This window comes from Rhipicephalus microplus, chromosome 4, assembly GCF_043290135.1.
Source record: "Rhipicephalus microplus isolate Deutch F79 chromosome 4, USDA_Rmic, whole genome shotgun sequence".
Taxonomy (NCBI): Eukaryota; Metazoa; Arthropoda; class Arachnida; order Ixodida; family Ixodidae; genus Rhipicephalus; species Rhipicephalus microplus.
The window spans coordinates 58,606,813-58,630,500 of NC_134703.1; the positions used below are offsets into that span (position 1 = coordinate 58,606,813).

The following is a 23,688-nucleotide window of genomic DNA, read 5'->3' on the forward strand; positions in this document are numbered from 1 at the left end:
GCATGCCCATTCATTCAAAGCGCAACAGACGACGCGGGACAGTTGCAAGGCTGGCGTACTCATTGCGACTCGCTAGTCTCTCTCTCTCAGTAACCTGTTTACCGGATAGCGCTATTGCGGAAACATCGCCGTCAGGGGTAAGGTTAGAAAGAGGGGGGATGCGGTGAAAAGGAGTTTTGGGTGGGTAATATAAAAGCACGTGTGGCGCTTCTCTCTGCGCCTTCGCACGCGCTGCCTCTCGGATCCCTCAGGGGCGTTCGAGGATCGCACGTGAGGTGCTCTCACGAGGTGGTCGCCTCACTCGCCGCTCCGCAATGTCCGGCGTGTACACCAAGAAATGCGTGGACGATGTGTTCGACACTTCGGAAGGTGCACTGCCTTTCAAGTTGCAAAGGATAGCCGAAGATGAGCTGGGCGAGACGCAAGCGAAGAGACAGGATGCTCTGGAGAAACTCACGCAGCTATTAGAAGGTAAGACGAACAAATGCATATAGAGGCTTCCGTTTATATTTTTTTTCTTGGCTCTCGTGGGTATGAAAGCCGTGAGATGCATCAGACGATGTCAATATTTGTGAAACACATCGCACTCGTGTCAGTGCTTTTCTGGACTTTTCGCTGCAGTGTGGGGTTTATTGCCCCGCACTTTGTGGTGATGGATGTATGTACAACCTCACGAAGTGACGTCCAATTTCGGTTCCACCACGGCCATTGTCTTGAGGAAGCGAGTAAATACATTCAGCGAGAGCGACGACACTGAGCTGTATACTGCGTATCTTGCAACGTGTCCTCGGATGACGGCTTTCAACCCGTCCTGTACCCCAAGGCCAAGCGGCAGATCGTCAAGCCGCCGTGGTAGCTCAGTTGGTTGAGCCTCGGACGTGCTATTTGAAGGTTGCAGGTTCAGTACCTGCCCACGGCAAGTTATTTTTAAAGACGATTCTTTTATGGGGCCTTCGACGCCAAAGTTTTGGAGTGTCTGTCTGTCTGTCTGTCTGTCTGTCTGTCTGTCTGTCTGTCTGTCTGTCTGTCTGTCTGTCTGTCTGTACATTTGACTGTTCGTACACCCTTAACGATACCTTAAACGACACCATACGATACCTCGAACGGCCGACCATATCTGAAGTGCCCACCAATATTGCTCAAGGTTCAGCGTTCATACTTGTGCGAGTGTCAATTAAAAAGCAATTATTGCACATATCTGAGGCACCATAACAACACGTCAATATTCTGTATATGTGTCTTTTTACTGGAAAAGGCACACATAAAATTCTAAAGACCGTAGCGTTTATCACGCTGCGCTGACAATGTAACGCTTGCACAAAAAGGCAAGCGTTTCCAACGCCTTGCTAAGACGACATGGTGGTGGCACCTACCCGTCGCCTTGCGTTCTACACCTTATCGCCTCCGAGACGGGTGCGCACGCCACGCGCTTTGTTTTTCAAGATAACTGCCAGATAGCGCTCATGTCTCACGTGCGACGTGACTTGATGTGCTCGTTCGCCTCCGCTGCATGCTCGAGGCACTCTGACGCAGCGTCTGTAGAATACCATTCACCGATTTTCTTGCGCAGAACATCAAATAAACGTTTTTTCGTACACTTTTCTTTTTTCACATTTACATTACAATTACTTCTAACAACATCCCCGCACTTTTCTTGGCATAGTTGTCGGTTATATGTCATTGATATTATTATTATATCTAACAAAGAGAGCGAGCCCTTAAATGTAGACTTCTTTCCTTCATTAATAGCGACGGTCTCGTTCTAGCAGACTCGGTGCCTTCAGGTAGTTTGCGAGGAATTATTGGTCAGATTTCAACTCGTAATAAGTTCACGTGCTATGTGATGCCAAACAGGCTAATAAAGAGTGTTCCACATTCACCGCCATGGCTACTGGCGGCGCTGACTGTCACTCCTTCGTTTAAAGCACATACATATCCCTTAAAGTGGACGGGGGGATAGCCGCCGTGGTAGCTCAGTTGGTAGAGCATAGGACGCGTTATCCGAAAGCCGCAAGTTCGGTCACCGTCTATGGCAAGTTATCGGTTCGTCCATTTTTTTTCTTCACATTTACGTTGCAATTGCTTCTAGTAACATTCTCTATACTTTTCCTGGCATTCTTGTCTGTTAGATGTCATTATTATTGTGCCTTCAAATGAATATTTGGGAAGTTAATTACCAAGATCTTGGTAATTAGTCGCCTCGGTGTCATGCAGCTGCACCATTGTATTAACCCCTCAACGCGTAGTTTGTTGATTGATTGATTGATTTGTGGAGTTTAACGTCCCCAAACCACCATTTGATTATGAGAGACGCCGTAGTGGGGGGCTCCGGAAATTTTGACCACCTGGGGTTCTTTAACGTGCACCCGAATCTGAGTACACGGGCCTACAACATTTCGGCCTCCATCGGAAACGTGGAGTTTGTGTACGAAAATTACAGTAGCCTTACTGTGCGAGGATTTTCACGAAATAATCCACATTGTCAAAAAATAAATAAAAAGATCGTGTATTTTACGAGTGGAAATAGCACAGGCACGAAGAAAGATGCACGTAGGACGATTACCGGAGCTCAACTGCAGTTTAACTTGGAATACATGACATGTAAAGTGGCAAGCCCAAAACGGAGCAATTAATCTGATTTCTTCGTAAACATTCCGTGTACAACCTGTCAAGCTATGTGTCACTAATGCACTGTTGCAAAAAAGCTATTGTTTTTTTCTTCTCCGAACAACTGAGGGAGCACTTAAGGACCTGCCTGGCTTCTTGTGTATGTGAATAGATATTTCTCGTTTAATCTGGTCACAACGCCATTTTAGGATCCAGCGCTTCTAAACAAATTGATCCAAAACTTTAAAACACTGTTTTGATGATGTTCTAGCGCGCAAGAACTATCAACTGTTTTTTTTTTAAGTCTGGCTTTGTTATCACTTTTTGCACGACAGCGGAACCAGATCTCAACGCGAACAAGGACCCCAAGTTCCTGCTCCGTTTCCTGCGCGTGCGTAAATTCGACGTGGACGGAGCGCTGCAAACCATCCGAAACTACTACAGGAACCGTGCTTCCTGCGTGACCATCTACCGAGATTTCCTGCCACGAAAGGCACGACCGGCAGGACGTAAGCTGATGATGGTGATGCCCTACAGGGATGTTCATGGACGTCCTATAATTTTGTGCAAACCAGGCAAGTTTTTTTCAAGTTGTTCTAATCAACGCATTGGTGGGTAGGATAGTAGCAGCTGAAGTGCTGCAAGCCGGCAAAAATTAGTTTTTCTGATAAAGAGTCTCTCTCTCTAGGAGGCAGCAGTGTACATTGCGATGAAAAGGAAGAAAAAGAAAAAAAGAAAAAAAGAAAACAAAAAAAGAAGTAGTACGTTATGAACGCACAGCCCAAGCTTCATGGCTCATGAATATTTTTTCAGTTGTCCTGACCCAATGAAGTTTCGTAATGGCTCCAATGTTGGCTACAAGCACGCGGAAAAAACTCAAACTATGTTGCTCACAGCCTTCCCAGCGCTCACTGGCTGTATAATGATAGAGTAGGCAGCTCGCCCAGCAATATCGCTGGAAAACAGCGTGTCCTTGCAAAAGTTGACCTTTTAGCGAACGACACAATCGATTTCTTTGAGAAATTGAACTGTTAAAACAGAATATTGTACGAATTGGTATCTATTCAGTTGAAACATGACCATAGCATAATTTGTCCTGTATGTGTCCCAATAATAAGAAAAAGTTCAAGACTGCTCAAATGCATATGAAAGTGTTGAATTGCCTCCATAAATATATAACAGATCATCAATAACGTGACATAATGTTCATTCTTGGTGCGAATTAGGACCACGTTCGCATCACTATTCAAGTGTTTCGTAGAAATGAGAGCATAATGTGCTGTACTACATTATGAATTATCAGCGTTTGATTGAATGCTGAATTTTTTACCGAGAATACGCCTTTCCACACGTGTAAGAGTGGTACACACAGCGCAAAACTATTTAGCAACACGAAAGCGATGAAGAAGTGAGACTAACTACTCCATGTTGTTGATTATATATATATATATATATATATATATATATATATATATATATATATATATATATATATATATATATATATATATATATATATATACATATATATATATATATATATATATTCGTTATTTAAATTGGCTTTACGAAAAACACATTTCATAATCCCATCTTTTTGATTCAGGTGTATGGATGCCAGCTGAGATACCATACGCAGACTTGCAGTGCACTTGGCTCATCTGCATGGAATACATTGCAGCCGATCCGGCAGCGCAGATCCTTGGCGTTGTGCTGTTGGTGGACTTCGCGGAGTTTACAGCTGACAAGATTATCTCGTTCAGCTTCGGCCTTATCAGGAGAGCCCTCGAATATATTCAGGTGTGCACCCCGACTATAACTCTGAAGCCCTTTCTATGTAGAAGAGGGTTGCTGCAGCTAAGACAAACACTGAAAAGAAAGTTGCCGTGAAACGGAGGTTGAAGTTACTGATACAAAAATAATATTTTAAGAAATACTTTATTAATTTATTAAGTAATTTTGTCCATGCACATATTTATCATTTGAACAAGCGTGTCATGGTTGACAGGCGAGGGGGAATAATAAGCTAGTATATAAAGTTTAGATTATCAGGTTGACTATACTGCTGTATGCGGGATGGTGACATAATATTGTGTGCTTGTTTATGATAAATAGGTTATAGTCAGTACGCTGGAATCTAAGTACTCTTAAGTGGCTCCATGAGCTGGTCTAATAATTATTGTTATGTGAAACTGAGGCATGCTCCAGTCAAAGTATTCGACGAAATATCTTTTTTATCCGCGCTAATGTATGATTAAGGCACGCGTATCACTATGTTGAGGATATCTTTGGAGATAAGATAATACAGCATGCATCTGAATGGAGGGAAGAAGGTTTAGGTAACGGGAATGCAATGAAAAAACTTTTTGCTCTGCGAGAGGCACTTAGCGCGAAGTGGGCGTCTCCCATGTAGGGACCGACATGGAATACCTGGCGGCTGCTTTGAGGGCTTGCTGGATGACACATTGTGGGAGAAATATTCAGCAGTTAAAGAAAACAATTTTCACTTATTATTTATTTAGTTTTTATTTACAACATACTGCGGTCTTGAAAAGACCAAGCAGGAGAGGCACAAAAATTAAGTAAAAAACACACGTAAGCGTGATAGATGAATGATGTGCACAAAATACAGAATATAAGTACATTATGCAGAGATATATAGATGAGCTTAAACACAGGTTAATACGACCTTCAGAACAATGAAGATGGGTCTATCTCCCTATTATACATTCACAATTGCGATAAACAATATAGCAAGTCGAGTACAGACTACAGTACAGACAATATGGCACGCTCAAAATGGCAAATAGACTGAGATGTGAAAACCACTTCAGGCAGTGAATTCCATTCCGATACTGTACATGGGAAAAACGAATTCTTGAACATGTTTGTGTGGGCTGATACGGAAGAAAATTGTGCGCGTGCCGATGTCTCGTGGGGCGCGATTGAAATGGCTGAATCTATACCGATGCATTTACCTTTGTGGAACCAGTATAAAGAGCAAACAACAGTTTCAGCCTATCAATTTTTCGTATATCTTCCAGGGTTGAAATGCTGTTCGCTAGCGTTAGAGAAGTTGGTGAGTCGGTGGTCCTATATTTGTTGAAAATGAAGCGTATAGCGCGTCCTTGCACCATTTCAAGCCGGTACTTATCTTTGTTAAGGAAGGGGTCCCATACGACCGCAGCGTATTGCAGTTTTGGAAGTATTATCATGTTGAAGGCCAGTAATTTGAGATCAGTTGGTGACGCTTTGAGTTTATGCCGTAAAAGCCTAACTTGCGTGTGGCAGATGCGCAGAAGTTTTTTATGTGCTTTGACCATGACAGAGTATTGGTGAACATTATCCCGAGGTATTTGTACTGGCTATTTTCTACCACTGGTGCACCAATTAATGAATAGGAAAACTGAAAGGGTTGTTCTTTTCTTCGTTACACGAAGTAGAACTGTTTTGTCAGCGTTCAAGCTCATACCCCAGGTAGTGCACGACTGACCAATTCCCATCAAACTGCTGTTTAACAAGACTTGGTCATCGGTGCCCGGAATTTCCTTGAAAATAAGACAGTCGTCTGCCAACAATTTTATGGAAACTCTCGGGTCAATAGTAGATGTTATGTCATTGATGTAAATTAAATAAAGAAGCGGTCCCAAAACACTGCCCTGTGGAACGCCAGATGTCACACCAAGTCTTTCAGATGCGCACCCGTCGACTTCCACAGACTGTGTTCTGTTTGTTAAATATGATTTGATCCAGTTAATTATAAACGCAAGAAGGCCCAAAGAAGAAAGCTTAGTGAGTAGTTTATCATGTGGTACGCGATCAAAGGCTTTACTAAAGTCAAGAAAGACTAAATCTAGTTGGCTGGATGAATCTAAAGCTTGTGCGATTTCATGAGTGGTTGTAACAAGTTGAGTAGTGGTAGAAAGGCCTTTGCGGAACCCATGTTGGAACTCGGAAAGGACGCTGCTTGTTTCCAGAAATTTGTTAATAAAAGAGGCGGTTATGTGTTCCAAAATTTTGCAGCAGGTTGATGTTAGTGAGATGGGTCGATAATTTTCCATTTTCAAGCTATTTCCTTTTTTAAAGACAGCCACAACGCGAGCTAGGCGCCAATCATCAGGCAAGACTGAATGGCGCAAGCATAAACGAAAGATGGCGGTCAAAATGTGCTATATTGGCTCGGCATAACGGTGCAAAAAGCATAACAGTAATTATGATGACCACAAATACTTTGAGACTTGGATGGTATATTTTACAAAATATATAACTTAACCGGTATTACACCTCTAAGTGAGAATGCATTGTAAGCACTCACCTATCTCAGGAGCCATGGTGACGTAAATTGCATGTTAATGGTACATGTTATAGTTAATGGTACTTGCTCTTGCATGTTAATAATGCTTTCTCTGGAATATTGTAACTGGAAATTTTGTTGTTTTTCAGGACTGCATGCCCATGAGAATGAAAGCAATACATATAGTGAAGCAGTCATATGCTTTCGACCTGTTCTTTGCCCTCATCAAACCTTTCATCAAAGCGAAGCTGGCCGAAAGGGTAAGAATATGCACTGCTTTTTACCACTTACTTACGCGAAACTTTCATTCACAGAGTGCCACAAAACTCACTCTCATTTTCATACTTTGCTCATTTCTTTGTATTCCACAGTTTCGATTCCACGGGGAGAATTTCGAGAAGCTGCACGAAGAGATCTCGCCTAAGACTCTGCCGGAGGAGTACGAAGGTCGGCGATCGCCTATCGACCCTGAAGAGTTTTGGAAGCGAGTGGACGCCGCGGAAAAAGACTTCGCCGCCGCCAATCGGTTCGGGTACCCCATGAAAGACCAGGACGATTTGCCTCCTGACACTGAGGAACTGAAGCAGGAGCTAACGTCTCTGTGACTGCGTTGCGAACTTAAACTAGCGCGTAGTTTGAGGAAATTGTGTGTGGCCTAATAATTCACTGCAGTTGCGTCGTCTTTCTGACCGTCATGACATGGAATCTGTTCAAAGAGTAACGAACCTGTACACAATGTAAGTATTGGCATGCACTGTTCTGGCGAAAAATAGGGATCATATTCGCAAAAAAGTATTACGATAAATTGTTTTTCAAGGTAATATAACTAACTGGATTCGCAGAGAAGGCAAGCGGGTTAGGGGGAAACAGAAGGTTAGGTGGCAGATAAGATTAAAAAGTTTACGGGCATAAATTGGCAGCAGCAAGCACAAGACCGAGTTGGTTGGCGGAACATAGGAGAGGCCTTTGTCCTGCAGTGGACGTAGTCAGGATGATGATGATGACGACGACGACGACGACGACGATGATGATGATGATGATGATGATGATGTTAGTCAATCATGATGCCGGACACATGATTAGCCTAGCCTGCTGGTCAATGGGAAAGCATGCTTACGAAGGAAAAGTTCAGTGAATTTGGCCCCGCAACTCCACCTGGTAAGGTTGAACGTCACAATCGTAGTTAGCCTGCCTCATCTGTATGAACACATTGTATACTACAAGCATAAGGCAGTTGAATATGTGCTGGCCCAGGCGGGAAGCCAGTGGCTGTGTCGTGTGTATACGTAACATTTTTTAGATTTTTGCATTGATTGCAGTAGTGAGTTGAACAGTTTATTCGTTAGAAACACAAGTGATTATCCTAGCGAGTTGTACCAACACCCTTTTGGAACTCGAGTAAATGCGTCGCAGAGTGGTGTGGGTATCGCTTGAATGTTGAGTAATTGGAAATGGCATGAAACTGCTTAATTGTCCTTTCTTCTTTATTATTACTATTTATTGAAACAAGGAGAAGCGAAGGCAAGGATTGTAAAGTTAAAGTGCGTCTTTATTGCTTGGTGCCGTCGTTGCATTAGACGGAGAGGAGACGCCCTTGACTGAATTCCGAACGTGCGCTCCGCCGCTTGTACACACCGCCCGTGCTCGAGGAAGAGAAGTACGAAGAGAGAGGTCCCCCCCTCCCCCCCCCCCCACTGCGCATGCTTGCCTTGCTGAACGCCCGCCTGGAGCGACAGTTTTGTGAGTGTCTTCCTGGGCCAGTTCGAGACGAGCCGAGAGTGTGGACGGTGCCGCCGACGCCGAAGCACGACATTGTGCGACTAAGAAATGCTCCGCATTTTCGCATTTCTTAGTCGCACACTGCACCGCAAATGCAATTGCTCCGCAAAAATGGCCACTGCTCGACTTCGCAATCCGTCCAGGTTTGACACCCCTAGTGTGAGAGGTTGCCTTAATTTCTTTTCACATGACGGCATGGCTGAGGTGTCTATTTCACGGGCTTAGTCAGGGAATGACGTATACCGGGGGTCTCAAACTTATGTCAGGTATCGGGCCTCAATCGCGAACTTATACACGCAGAGGGCTGGGACAGCAAAAAAATTTTAAAGTCGGAGGCCTACGCCGAGCCCACTAAACCTGCTGATTTTTTATAATGAACTTTATTGCTCCTCCTCCTCAGAGGGAGACGGGGGAGTGGGGCGAGCTTGAACATAACAAAAGCTAGCGTTGAAAGAAGGCACTTACCATATCTCGTACATGAATTATTTTTTATATGAATTTGACGAGTTGATTCAGAAACATATCGATACCAATCTCTACAATACTTGAAATCGGGACTCAGGTTTAGAGTGTTAGTTTCGCGGTGATGTTTCAAACCAAAAATAACCGCATGGGGAGACTCACGAAAAATAATATGCTTAAGACCAGACACATTTGTGCAGCTTACCAAAACAAAATGGCAATATTAATGATAGACGAAAATATAATGCGAGTACCATTTAGTAATATCACAGAACACCTACCAGGTAATATCACAAACAGCTACAAAGTCGCCAAAACATCACAGCATATCTTTGAGGTGAATGATGACGAGTGGGGCGAAGCGGATGAATGACCGGACGAACAGACAGAAGGACGGACGCATGGACGGACGGATGGATACACGAACGCCCAGACGGATGCATGGACGGGCGCACAGATGGACGGATGGACACATAGACGAACGCAGGGACGAAGAGACGCAAGAATGGGCGCACGAGAGGACAGGCGGATGGATGGACGGATAGACGTGTCATAATATGTGCTGCGCGGACGCGAAACAGAAACTAAAAAAAAAACGACAATAGTGTGCCGTGCGGTGGCGAAGAGGATGTGATGTGTGCGTGTATGTGCCGTGCGGTGCCTACGAGGAAGACGACAGCTCGTGAGGCGCGGGCTCGAGGGTGCGTGACCCGTGCCTTCGGCAGTGCGCGAGGTACGTCGTTCGAGGCAGGACTACCCCGTTGGGCGTCTGGCCCATAGGTACGACCCAGGCCACGTCGCGACACTCGTACCAGCCGAGTGGACAGCTCAGCCTCCGCTAGACGACCGGTCTAGGAGAGCTGGCGCCAGGTTCCTGAACCTGTCCTTGTCCCGCTGGTCGTGGAGAGCTGGCGCCGGGTGCCTGAACCTGCCCTTGCGCCGCTGTTCCAGGAGGGCTGGCGTGGGTTTCCGAGGCGGACTGCAGGTGCTCAAGGGCACAACTCCCTGCCGCCGGAACACGTGTGTCGTCGGCTCCAGTTCGTCGACAGTGGCGCTGAGCCACTGGAGTTCGACGCGGCGACCCTGCGTCTCCCGACTTCGTCACTGCAGGTGACGACGCCGCACAACGTCGACTTCGCCACTGAATGGTGCCGACGGGGCATCAACGACGGCCCAGGCTACTACCCCGACGACCTGAACTGTAGGCCGAACGTTCTACTTATTCATTTAGTTTAGCCGCGTGTTTTTTTTGTTAGGAACTTCGTAACGTGTGGGTTGTCCATGTGTGAAGGGTACAATAGAAGTTGGACGTGTGTTTGTGCACTGGCGTGCTGTCTGATTCTTTCTGGAGCGGTCCTGCCCCAATAACATCACAAACTGGCGAGCCTGCCAGGATCCGCTCGTTAAACCAGTGAAAGAGGACAGTTTCGCTCCAGGCAGACACACGTTCAGACTGCACCATGGACTTGGAAAAACTCGCCGCTATAGGGCTCCAACTAGGGTTCTCGGGTGCAGAGCTAAACAAGTGGATTGAGGCCCAACAGGCTAAGCTAAGGGATGAGAGAGCTGCAGAGCGAGAGGCAGCCAAAGAAGCTGACGAGAGACAGCGTGAAATTCTGCAGCTTAAGCTAAAGCTTCAGGAAGGAGCTCAGAATATGCCTGTAGCAGCTAATGACGCTTTGACTGCGCCCAGCACCTCCTCACCCCTCAATCCGCAGAAGTTACTGCCTGTATTTGACGAGAAACGCGATGATCTGCACGCGTATCTGCAGCGATTCGAGCGCGTAGCCACAGGACAGGATTGGCCGCAAGAAAAATGGGGTCTCGCTGTTAGCCTGTGCCTAACGGGTGACGCGTTAACCGTGATAGGCCGAATGACTGCCGCTGATTCGCTGGACTACCAAAAAGTAAAGAAAGCTCTACTGCAGAGATTTCAGTTTACGGCTCAAGGCTACCAAGATAAGTTTCGGAAAGCACGAGCAGCAGATGGTGAAACTGGACGACAGTTAGCAGCAAGAATTACCAGTTATTTCGACCATTGGATAGACATGGCAAACGTATCCCAAACCTATGAAGGTCTAAGGGATCACGTAATCTCTGAGCAATTCTTGCGTTGTTGCCATCCAAAGCTGGTTGTTTTCTTAAAAGAGCGAGAGTTCAAGTCACTAGATGAACTCGCTAATTTGACGGATCGCTTCCTTGAGGCGCAGAATTTGACTAATATAGGAAAAGGTCCTGACCCCGCGAAAGAGTCCAGTGGAAAGCCTACCGAAGCGTCGCGGAAACCGCAACTCAAGTGTATCCTGTGTCATCGTTTCGGACATTTGGCTCCTGACTGCCGCAATCCACCTAAGCAGATGCTGAAATGCAAGTTGTGCGGTAAAACGGGACATGTCACAGAAACTTGCCGAAACCAGCATGGGGACAACAAACCGAGTTCTTCGTGCGCATTTAGCGAACCTGACTCTGCCCGGGCTGGTGCTAGAAAAACAGCCAAGCGTCCAGGAGGAAAGATTCCTTGCTCGAGTCACCACGACGACAAGAACGTGCAGGGTACAATACGTTTCCTGGCCGACGGGATGCCAGTGGTCGAAGGTCTGCTGCTAGGAAGAGAGGTTCGAGTCTTACGCGATACGGGATGCAACATGGCAATCGTCCGACGGGAGCTCGTTCCTGATGTGTGCCTGACAGGCAAGAAAATCAGTGTCGTTCTCCTAGACAGGTCAACTAGCCATCTCCCGGAAGCTATTGTACAAGTCAACACGCCGTACTTCACAGGGATGCTGAAAGTGGCTTGTATGGATCAACCCCTCTATGACCTTGTGCTGGGAAATCTTCCAGGCGTCAGAGGACCATACGATCCAGATTCTGACTGGAAGCAGGCGACTCATACCCAGGTGGATGAGTTACCTGCGCAAGCACACCCGACCAAGTCACCTGTCACCTCAAGATCTGCTTCTTCAAGCGTGGCAAAAACCAAAGCCAATCAACAAGGTCAAGAAAATATCAGGCCTTTGTACGTGTCAACAACGCTCTTACCTGACGTTACCAGAGCCCAACTCGTCGAGGTACAGCGAAATGACCCGACACTCAAAGCTGTCTTTGCTAAAGTGAATAAAGAGTTCAAATCGGGAAAGGGCCACTGTTACGATTTCATCGAAGATAAAGGATTGCTTTATCGACGCTACCGCCTTGCCACTGGCAGGACGTTTAAACAGCTGGTCACTCCGAAAGCGTTCCGGGTAGGCATACTGGACATTGCTCATGGCAGTATCATGGCGGGACACCAAGGCATCAAAAGAACTACTGATCGTGTCCTAGAAGAATTTTATTGGCCTGACCTGAACGGAGACGTAAAGCGCTTTGTCAAGTCTTGCGACAAGTGCCAGAGAACTACCCCTAAAGGAAAAGTTGGAGTCGCACCACTAGGCAACATGCCTCTTATCCGGACACCTTTTGAAAGGGTCGCGGTTGATTTAATCGGCCCATTTTCACCAAGATCGGACCGTGGGAACCGATATGTTCTGACACTTATCGATTTTGCGACTCGCTACCCTGACGCTGTAGCATTGCCCGCAATCGATGCAGTTCACATTGCGGAAGCACTCATCGAGATTTTTTCCCGCATCGGCTTGCCAAAGGAAATCGTCACCGACCAAGGGGCAAGTTTTACCTCAGAATTAATGAACGAGGTTAGCAGGCTTCTCTCCGTGAAGATGCTAAAGACAACCCCATATCATGCGATGGCGAACGGTCTCGTGGAGAAATTTAATGGCACCCTGAAGACAATGCTAAAGAGAATGTGCCAAGAGAGACCTCGATCTTGGGACAGGTACCTAGCTCCGCTACTCTTTGCATATAGGGAAGTTCCACAGACAAGCCTCGGGTTCTCTCCGTTTCAGCTCATTTACGGCCGCCACGTCCGAGGACCGCTAACCGTGCTGAGAGAACTGTGGACAAATGAGGGGCTAGACGCAGAAACGCGGACGACTTACACCTACGTCTTTGATTTGCGTAATCGCCTAGAGGAGACTTGCAAGATAGCCCATGAACAGCTGGAGAAGGCTCGTGTGAAGCAGAAAACCTATTATGACAGGAAAAGTCGCCCTAGAAAATTATGCCCAGGCAACAAGGTTTTAATTCTGCTCCCGACTGACTCCAACAAGCTGTTAATGCAGTGGAAAGGGCCGTTCCAAGTCATCGAACGGAAAAATGATGTCGACTACGTCATCGATGTGTTTGGGAAAAACAAGATTTTTCATATCAACATGCTCAAAAAATACGAGGAGAGCGAAGCATATCCTTCTTGGGACATCGAATCGGGGAGACTACAGTTGAACCGCTTCTCAAAACGCTGGACAAGATTCTTGCCGCAAAACGACCTACAACCAAGAAAGCAGTGCAGTCGTTTCTTGGCTTGACCGGCTATTACAGGAAGTTTATACCTAACTACGCCGAACTGACCAAGCCGCTGACGGACCTTACAAGAAAGGGACAAAGCCACACTGTTTCATGGGGCGCACATCAAGAGGAAGCATTTACGGCCCTCAAGAAGAAGCTCGGTGATGCTCCCATCCTCCTTGCTCCCGACCTCTCGAAGGAGTTCGTTCTTCGTACGGATGCCTCCAATACAAGCCTGGGCGCAGTATTGCTCCAGATGGGAAAGGGCCAGGTGCTGCATCCAGTTGCTTACGCAAGTCGTAATTTATTGCCCCGAGAAACCCACTATTCAACAATAGAACGGGAATGCCTTGCACTTGTTTGGGCAGTGCAAAAATTTCATATTTACCTCTATGGCAAACCTTTTGTCATTCAGTCAGACCACCAACCATTACAGTATTTAAATTCCGCCAAACACGTGAACAACAGAGTGTTGAGGTGGAGTCTCCTTATGCAGGAGTACTCATTCACAGTTCATTACATCAAAGGTTGTGACAATGTTGGAGCCGACTACTTGAGTCGCGCATAACTGCCGTTCAGGTAGCAACGTGGTTCTTAATACTACTAGCCCTCAGTCGTGAATAGTTGACTCCTAGTTGCGACATAGCAACCCTACTTGTACGGTAGTTTTCCAACCGAACTGTAAGCAGCCTTCTGTGAACATTCTGCTACTATGTACATGCGACCCCTAAGGCAATGCAGTGCAGTGCAGGGACCGTGCCGTGACCGTGCAGTGCAGTGACCATTCGTTCGCCCCGCGCCCTTGTAGTAGAATAGTTGCAAACAACTTTCTCGGAAAAGGGGATGATGTCATAATATGTGCTGCGCGGACGCGAAACAGAAACTAAAAAAAAACGACAATAGTGTGCCGTGCGGTGGCGAAGAGGATGTGATGTGTGCGTGTATGTGCCGTGCGGTGCCTACGAGGAAGACGACAGCTCGTGAGGCGCGGGCTCGAGGGTGCGTGACCCGTGCCTTCGGCAGTGCGCGAGGTACGTCGTTCGAGGCAGGACTACCCCGTTGGGCGTCTGGCCCATAGGTACGACCCAGGCCACGTCGCGACACTCATACCAGCCGAGTGGACAGCTCAGCCTCCGCTAGACGACCGGTCTAGGAGAGCTGGCGCCAGGTTCCTGAACCTGTCCTTGTCCCGCTGGTCGTGGAGAGCTGGCGCCGGGTGCCTGAACCTGCCCTTGCGCCGCTGTTCCAGGAGGGCTGGCGTGGGTTTCCGAGGCGGACTGCAGGTGCTCAAGGGCACAACTCCCTGCCGCCGGAACACGTGTGTCGTCGGCTCCAGTTCGTCGACAGTGGCGCTGAGCCACTGGAGTTCGACGCGGCGACCCTGCGTCTCCCGACTTCGTCACTGCAGGTGACGACGCCGCACAACGTCGACTTCGCCACTGAATGGTGCCGACGGGGCATCAACGACGGCCCAGGCTACTACCCCGACGACCTGAACTGTAGGCCGAACGTTCTACTTATTCATTTAGTTTAGCCACGTGTTTTTTTGTTAGGAACTTCGTAACGTGTGGGTTGTCCATGTGTGAAGGGTACAATAGAAGTTGGACGTGTGTTTGTGCACTGGCGTGCTGTCTGATTCTTTCTGGAGCGGTCCTGACCCAATAACATCACAAGACGCATGGTTGGATGCACGAATGGATGGACGCATGGATGAACGGAATCAAGAACGAACGGACGGACGGAAGCGCGGACGGACTGATGGACGCTTCGCCCCACTCATTATAATTCACTCAATGGATATGCTGCAATTTTTATTATTTATCATACTACAAGTAACGTCCTCTAGTATCGTACCATTTGCATTTTTCAGCGTATATGCATTTTGTTTTATGTACGAGTACCGCCTCCTATGGGTGGTTAAAGAACTAACGAGAAGTGGCTACATACGATTACGACGGGACGCTCAGCCCACGCCTTAAGGAGCTTCGCCCCTAAAAACATTGAATGATGACTGTCATGGGTGCGCTGCGGCCTGCTAGCGAAAGGTCGGCGGGCCTCATGCGTAGTCTCCTAAGCTTTACACAAGATTATAGGAAGCACCCTCGCTTTTTTCGCGCCTTTCTTTCATTCGAAAACGTAGAAAGTGACCTTGCATCCTCTGAGACAACTTAAAAACATGGTTTCGGCTTTGGTGATATGGAGTGGGGAATGAAGAGTTCAAGCTCCTAGGGGCAGAACGTTGAATTTTTCAAAATGGCGTGATTACTTCAAGCATGATTTTAAGTTAGTGCGAGCGAGATGCACTGTTGCTTAGGGTGAACGGTGGATGGTAAATTATTGTTGTGAGTCTGAACTCGCGAGAAAAAAGGACCAATTTAACGCCATAGAAAGAGCGATAGAAAAAAAATCTTGGAGAGCAGAAAGAAGAGCATTACTTTTAGAGTGAATGAAGTAAAAAATTAAGTAAAATGAAATTCAGCTTTAAACACTGAAAAAGCCAATAAAAAGTGTAGCAGTACATGATAGCCATCACTTGGTTTGGCTAAAGAAATGACACGTGGCAAAGCGAACATTTAGACTCGAGCATTCCCAATAAGAGATAATTGTTGTAAGACTAGACAAGGCCAAAAGTGGCTATGCAGAGCTTTGAAAAGTCTTTTTTTTTGTATCCGGAAAAAATGGTAGAATGGGAAAATAACAACGATCTCAGACTGATAAAAGGTTAAATGGAGGGGTCTGGCTCAGGCGAGCGTTGCAGGTTAAATATTCGGCAGATCCCATACACCATAGGACACGATGTTATGCGAAGAATGCGGAGCGAAGGTGACTGTGTAGTATTTTTTCATTGAGCGAAATGTTATGAAATCACGATAAATATGTGTGTAAATGTTTTCTACACATAAATATGTTGAACGTCGCATATGTTTTAAATAACCAGTTCTTCAGTTGCGTAACGATGCGAACAGCAACATGGGTATCACCAACGTACACCAGAAGCGGTAAGTTGGAGAGCAGTGCTTGTGCTTGCGAGGATGGAAGCGCTCAATGTTCCACGCAAACAAACTTCAGCGGATGGCGTTTAATGCTAACATGACGTGACGCCTGTGTTATCGGAATATACATAAGAAATGCTTGCAAAATTAACTGAGTAGTACCGCAACCACACATGACATTTCACCAACATTAGGCCTGCGTTGGGTATTTTCCCAAGGAGTTCCGACACCTGGCATGACTGTGTGGTAGAATACTTTATTGCTACGCAAAACGCTCGAGTTCAATTCCTGCTGAGACACTAACATTTATTCTTAGCGTTCGTCGGGTGAATGCTGGCGATGTCAGCTTTTTATTAACGCTGTCGCGTTAAAATTACCTATGTCCGTTCTTGCCGTTCTTGGGTAGATATAAACTCTCAATCACCGGTGGCACATACCCGGCCCTGGTATGCGGGTACATGAAACACGCCTCTGGCGGAAAGGATTGACCAAGTATGCGATGGGATTGTCACATTGTGCATGTCATCACCAGAGAGTCACATTCGTGAAAGCATCTTGCCCTCTCTTATTAATTTTTGTTTACCCTAAGTTAAGGGGTTAATAAGAGAGCACCCAGACGTAGGCGGCAAGATAGATAGATAGATAGATAGATAGATGATAGATAGATAGATAGATAGATAGGTAGATACGCAGATAGACGCTAATGATACCTACAGTACGCAAGAAAATGCATTTAATATATTACTTTACTTGTTTACATAGGTTTCATATCTTTTGGCGCCTTTCTGCTGCAAATCTCACACCATGGTCGCACCACCTTATGTCACCATCATCGCTGAGCCATGGCCACACCTTATCTATATGAATTACTTATTTCAATTGTTTAGGATTACTTCAAGTAGCATTGCCTTAAAAAATACCAGAATTATAACAACTATTTTTGCTGCCCTATAGATTAACTTTTTCCCACACCCTTACCCCCTATTTTCTTTCTCTCAATCAGTTATTTATTTACTTCTTGTTTCACAAATTCTACTGCCGCACGCTTCATGGCCGATCCCTCGTGGTGCGTTATGATATTCTTCCGGGAATCATCATCATCATAATCATCACCGCCTCGTGGTCTCGAGCTACGTGCAGAAGAAGAAGGAACGGCCGACGAGTATGGAGCCTTCGACGCAGTCTGTCGCCGCTACCGAAAAGCAACCCTCGAAAGGCTCCAAGTCCAAGCGCAAGTCAAAGTCCAATTCTAAAAAGAAGTTCAAGCGGCGATTCCGGAAGCGCAAGCGCGATGGCACCATCTCTCAAAGCATGACCGCAGGGGAGGACGTGGACCCATCCCTGGTTGTGAGTTCAGGTCGTGGCGCCTCTACCAGCACGACCGTAGTGGAGGAAACAGACCAGTCGCTGGTCGGGGCTTCGCGCTGGCCTAGCTCCTCCACGCAAACCGAGGTGACGACGAAGCCTTCAATTAGACGTCGCAAGGGCCTTCCAGCCAAAGAGAAGCGAATGTCGATAGCCGAGAGTGCTGACGTCGCTGTGGACCAATGCACTCCTGACATTTCAGGTACTTATATTGCACTATCGTCCGACACAACTTTGAAAAGTCCGGACATTTCTCTTAGCTTGTAATCAAGCTTATAGAGGGATGCAACTTCAAAATTCCGCGGCATTTCCACCTGAAAGGCAGATGCACACAAGCCTGCAGCAATAGGCCTGCACTCCAGACCTACATTCCGAGCCGGACGGCCGGTGATACCACCTTAGAAGTAAATATCCTAGTTCATCAAGAGGACAGGAACATGCTTTAGTAGCGGAAGCGATCGGCTGTCGCGCTTCGGTCTTCTGGGCAGGTGCCTTTGTCGCACGCTGTAATTGCCTTCTCTCTTTTCTCGTCCCGACGAGCATGCTGGAACCTAAGCAGGGAGTGATCACACATGGAAATAAGTGGCGTCACGCACACGTCATATCCTTGAGCACTTACCCCCCCCCCCCCACAAAGGTGGTGGTAGTATCGGTGATATGCAGAACATGATTCGGCCATGAAACTATAGGTATATGCCATAGTAATTCGTGTATATGGCATGATTTGTGGAAAGTAGAGTGAACAGATCTAAGCTGTGTTCTAAATTTGCAAATTACAGGCAAGTTCACATGTTCTAAGAGATTCGACAACCGATCAGCCACGTTTTCTGGCCACGCTAAAAGTGTTCCAGGGGCCCGTTGAAAAGTCTACACGTGCTCGACCCCGGTGCTGCACGATCTGCAGTCGTAACTCTAACGCATGTCTTCCGTCTTAGCCGGCACAATAAAATTGAGTTCTCACCTATTTTTCCTTTTTTCCAGCAATTACCCCGTTACCGCTGGCCTTTGTGCCAGTCACCTTCGATTCGACGGCGACAGACGCTCTGCCTGAGGCTCCGGTGCTCTCCCTGCCTGAGACTCCAGTGTTCGCCCAGCAGTCGATCGTCAAAGAGGATCTGACTGCGCCGACGACACTACCCACCTCGCAACCTACGACGGTGGAAGTGCGCACCCTGGTGCCTATCACGTCCGAAGGCGAAGCGCAGGGATCACTGCCCAAGCCCGAGTCCATGAAGACAGCCGCGCCATACTTGGCGCATGATGCTGTAACCACTCTCAGCGTGGTCGCACCGAGCCGCAAGGGGTCTCATCGAACTCTCTTTGGTCTCCTAGATGTGTGTTTGTTTCCTTACGCATTCGGGAAATCGAAGCTAATAATAGATGTCTGCCGCCGCAGTGGTACAGTAGTTATGGTGCTCGGCTGCTTCTTTGGAAGCCCCTGTTTCAATACCGGAAGTAGTGGTCGCATTTGGTCGGAATCAAAATGCTACGGGCCAATGTACTGTGCGATTTTAGTGTACGTTAAAGAACACCGGATAGTTTCTGGAGCCCTGCACTATGACGTGCGTAATAATTATAACGCGCTTTTAACAGCACACACATTATGATTATTCAGAAAAGACCTTGTACAGGTGTATAAAGAATACTGCTTTTTTAAAGCCTGGCCAAACAAAATTAAAGCATTTCTCGGACTCGCAGATTTCTGAAAATCGTACTAATAGTTTTCAAAAGCACGAACCACACTCTACTAATATTCAATGTCAGCCTGAAATATAGAAGCGAACACGCATATGAACGTGGATTTCGAATTATTCTGGCATTGCGCTTTTGTGCATTAATTTTTCATATAACCTTGCGATTACATTGTGTAGTATGTTGCAAAGCTGTTGCAAAACTCGAAATATTAGACGAATCAGACTAATACAAACAATACCAACCAGCTGTTCAATATATTGTCTCCTGACTAGTGTGTTGTATCCAATTGGAAAAAAGGTTTGTAAGGCGAAATCTTGATATGATTGCGAGACACATCATTAAGGGTTAGTCTAGTTGAAATTCGATCGCTTGCGGTCTTTAACGTCTACATAAACGTACCTTTGCACCTTTGCCGCTTCACCCCCCAGATTGCGACTGCCATGACTGGGATACAGCCGACGGTCCCAAATTCAACAGAACGCCATAACCATTATAGTGAACCTTGGCTGGTATATGTAATGATACTACATACTTGTTTGTCGTATCATTACGGCAAACAAGTTTGTTTCATACTTAATCTGTTATCAGATTAAGAGAATTGACGTAAACTCCAATGTCAACTTCTGACGCGGACTTTCACCAAAGGAAATATTGGTGTGCGTATTGAAAATTTTCTCTGTATTATTATGGTTCGGATTCTATAGAATAGAACCACTTTGCACATTTATTTTTGCACGGAGATTGGTTATCAAGCACAGGTACGCAGCGGCACATATCAGTTAGCCGGTGGCATCGTAAATATCTCACCGAATTCCCGTGGGTCAGCAAAATTGTTTCCTTTTTAGTATATCATTGGTAAGCTCTTGGCATATATCAGCGTCATTTGTTTAACGCAACACCGCCTCATAATCATCAGAAAAGCTTAGGTTAGGTATGATTTGTACATCACAAAATGCGTGCACTAAATACGCAGGGAAGCGACAGCGGCCTCTCCAAACAGCAGTACTTGGTCACAGCTATCCCGGCCTTCCTCGTCGCCGTGGTCGTGCTCGGCCTCTTGATGAGCAGGATGCTCCTCCCCGGCCCAAACACCAACGCGTGCAGGACGCACGAGTGCCGTGAGTACGGCCGCCGATTAGCCACCTCGCTGAACACGTCGGTCAGTCCCTGCGACAGCTTTACGAACTTCGTCTGCGACGGCTGGCGGCGCGAAAACATGCTCTCGGTGCATGACGACCTCGTGTGGGAGACCCTAGACCGCATCAGACGCCTAATACAGCGCATCGTCATCCCCAATACGGGTCAGGATGACTTGCAGAGGGCGGCCGCTGCCTTCAAGAGCTGCTACGACGTAGCCCAAGGCGCCCGAGATGAACTGCCCGCTGTGAGGCAAGCCCTACTTGAAGCCGGCATAACGTGGCCGCACCGTCCCGCTAGAGTCGACGTCCTTCGCGTGCTCCTGTACACCAGTGCCAAACTGGGCTGGGACACCCTCCTGCGCGTGATTCCTACTCGAGTAGACGGTCACCACGTAATCGTCGTCGGCCGTGGTTCATCCTTCGTGCAGCTGTACTACCAGTTCGCGATGCCAAGGTCGTTCACTGAGAAGAAAGATTACTTTTACGCGCTCAAGAATAGTTTCGAGAACGACGACGTGGGGGACGAAGTAACCTTCAAAAAGTTGATGGACCTCGAGTACGCAGCTATGGGCGAGCTGTCGCAGTTATACAAGGACACGTCCGCTGCAGTTGATTTGCCGCCCGACACCTTCAGTGAGGGGTCGTTGGCGAGTCTCTCCGAGAGGAGCTGGCGTCGTGTTCTTGCGGAAGACGTCTTCAATGTGACTGGTGAGTTCATCTTCCGCGTACTGACGTTGAAGTACGTAAAAGCCTTCATGCAGCTCTGGCGTATTCTGGGCGACGTGGACGTGTACTGGCTAGTCTCCTGGGGCACTGTGCAGGTTGCAGCGCTGTACGCGAACCAAGACCTTATCCTCAAGTTTTACGGTGGAACGAAGGTTTGGGCAATGGTTCGTCAGGGTGCCTTTTGCTTGAGCAGAGCCTACCGGTTTTCGAAGCATGCGCTTTCCAATAGATACGACCAAAAGGTTTTCAACAAGAAAACACTAGGCGCTGCTAAAAGGCTAGTTCTTCGAATCCGCGAAGCCGTGCACCAACAATTAGCGAAATGGGTTCATTACGACGAAGGTATCATGGTAGTAGCCAACTGGAGTTCACTGGAGACGCCGTTCGAGGCGTTCCGCATCCGAGACGAAGACAGCGAGGACCACGATGGTCACTCTGAACCATCGCCTTCGCTGGATCTGGGCAACTCGTTTGTTGCCAACTGGCGTAAGTTGGTTCCGGTTGCCGACTGGAGCGAGTGGGACGACGCTGTCGTAAGCGCCATGACATCGCTCGAGTTTGCTGCATTGCGGCCGCGCGAAGACTTTCAGATGATGCCGTACTCTCTGTCCTTCCTACACTTTAACGTCGATTTGATTCCAGCGCTTAACTACGGAGGCCTGGGTTTACGGGTGGCCCAGGCGCTGGGTACGCTATTCATTTCCGCGTATCTACAAAACGTGTCCAAGCGCGAGTACATCCATGCCACGTTGGACTGCATCACGGCTGGCAGCTTCTCGCACAACCGGAATCCCCTTGACGCCATGGCAGAGATTATCACCAGCAAAGCTGTTATTGACGCATACATGAGCCATGCGCATAGTGATAGCAACGACCGGCTAGTGGGACTTGAATTCTACGACAACATGCAGCTATTGTTCATTTCTGCCTGCTATCTGAAGTGTGTGGGCATGCACGAGGACAGAGTGCATGGACTTTGCGACATGAGCTTTCAGTTCATGCCAGAGTTCGCGCGAGTATTTGGTTGTACTCCAGGAACACCCCTGAATCCAAGGAGACAGTGCACATTGTTGGGTGCACAACTGAATGCCTCGTAGTACTATCGACAGTATTCACGGTATACATGTTCAGCCAGTAGGCTTTTCGTTTTCTTTGAACTGTTATAGTTCACTGCATCGTGTCGATAGTTCTTTCACTGCTTAAAATTTCTTAATGAAAAAAAACTTTTGTAATATTTTAAAATATATAATCTTACACAGCAGACAATAATTTGTTACTATATTTTATCCGAACACTTAAAGAAGTAAAATTTCAATCTAGTCATGCAGTACATCAAATGTTTTCACCACAATAAATGCGGCCCTTACACCTAGTTGGGTATTAACGCGATAGCATTAAAGAGCTCGTGTAACAAAAAACCTGCCGCTCCATGGTGTTGGCTCTGTTAGTTGTGAGCGAAAAATTGTCTGTGCGTTTGTGATGAAAAATCAAGGTACCGAGATAGCCGCGGGAGGCCACAACTTGTCCACGCGTGCGCGCGCAATCACACTGAGAAAGCCGCACATTCGAAGAAAAAAAAAGTGCTCAAGGTCACGAGGCACGGTAGTTTCTTTGCCCTGCCACCCCTCCCTGCTCTGCTTCCAGCGCTTTCGTCGGGACAAGAGAAGAGGTAATGCAATTGCAGCATGCGACAAACCTTTGTAACTCCACTCGCACTGGACGGATTCTTAAAATTTTTGCGGCGTAGAATTCGTGAGGCAATAAGCTCTTCTAGTGAATTCCTTCCGGGGTTACTTGAAAAAGTGTTTCAGTGCCCCTTCAACGCATTTTGTTCGACAGGTGTCACGACGAAAACGAGCCCATTCGGCAATAATAGCGCGCACCGGTCCAATCGACTGTGTGCGTGTTTGTGTGCGTGCGTGTGTATGTAACAAAATATATGAATAAGTGTGCACTTGTTAATACTCTGACTCGTTAAACAAGGCCGCTCTGGAAAGCGAGATAACCTGCATACAAACATGCCAGACGGACCGAACAACGTCATTTTTTCTTTACGCCTTTCCTATGTGATATACATGTGAGAACATCACGTACGTACAGCTGCAGCCAAGAATAATATCCCACTCAATTGTTAACTTGGGCTGGTCGGTGCACACTAGAACTGAACAGCGCTTTGTGTTTATTTGAATTTATTTGATTTGAAAATCTGTGTATTGGCACATACCCA

At 47.0% G+C, this 23,688-nt stretch overlaps 3 protein-coding genes across 3 annotated transcripts in view; all 3 read left to right on the forward strand.

Moving 5' to 3' along the window:
- The window catches only part of LOC119172009 (uncharacterized), a 247,083-nt gene extending 231,922 nt beyond the window's left edge, over window positions 1-15,161 (forward strand). Inside the window, exon 2 of the mRNA XM_075892813.1 lies at window positions 9,923-15,161. Coding sequence (XP_075748928.1) covers window positions 10,603-13,563 — 2,961 coding nt within the window. The 5' untranslated portion in view covers window positions 9,923-10,602 and the 3' untranslated portion in view covers window positions 13,564-15,161. The remainder of the gene's footprint in view (window positions 1-9,922) is intronic.
- LOC119172672 (alpha-tocopherol transfer protein-like) lies at window positions 207-7,563 on the forward strand. The gene is made up of 5 exons (XM_075892817.1): window positions 207-471; window positions 2,943-3,182; window positions 4,214-4,407; window positions 7,051-7,161; window positions 7,273-7,563. Exons 1-5 carry the CDS (start codon window positions 315-317, stop codon window positions 7,504-7,506), a joined length of 936 nt encoding a protein of 311 aa, XP_075748932.1. The 5' UTR covers window positions 207-314; the 3' UTR covers window positions 7,507-7,563.
- Window positions 15,162-17,700: 2,539 nt separating the features above from the next.
- Window positions 17,701-22,558, forward strand: LOC119172673 (endothelin-converting enzyme 2). Its single transcript, XM_037423824.2, has 3 exons — window positions 17,701-18,103; window positions 18,883-19,235; window positions 20,570-22,558. Exons 1-3 carry the CDS (start codon window positions 17,701-17,703, stop codon window positions 22,556-22,558), a joined length of 2,745 nt encoding a protein of 914 aa, XP_037279721.2.
- Window positions 22,559-23,688: the final 1,130 nt, after the last annotated feature.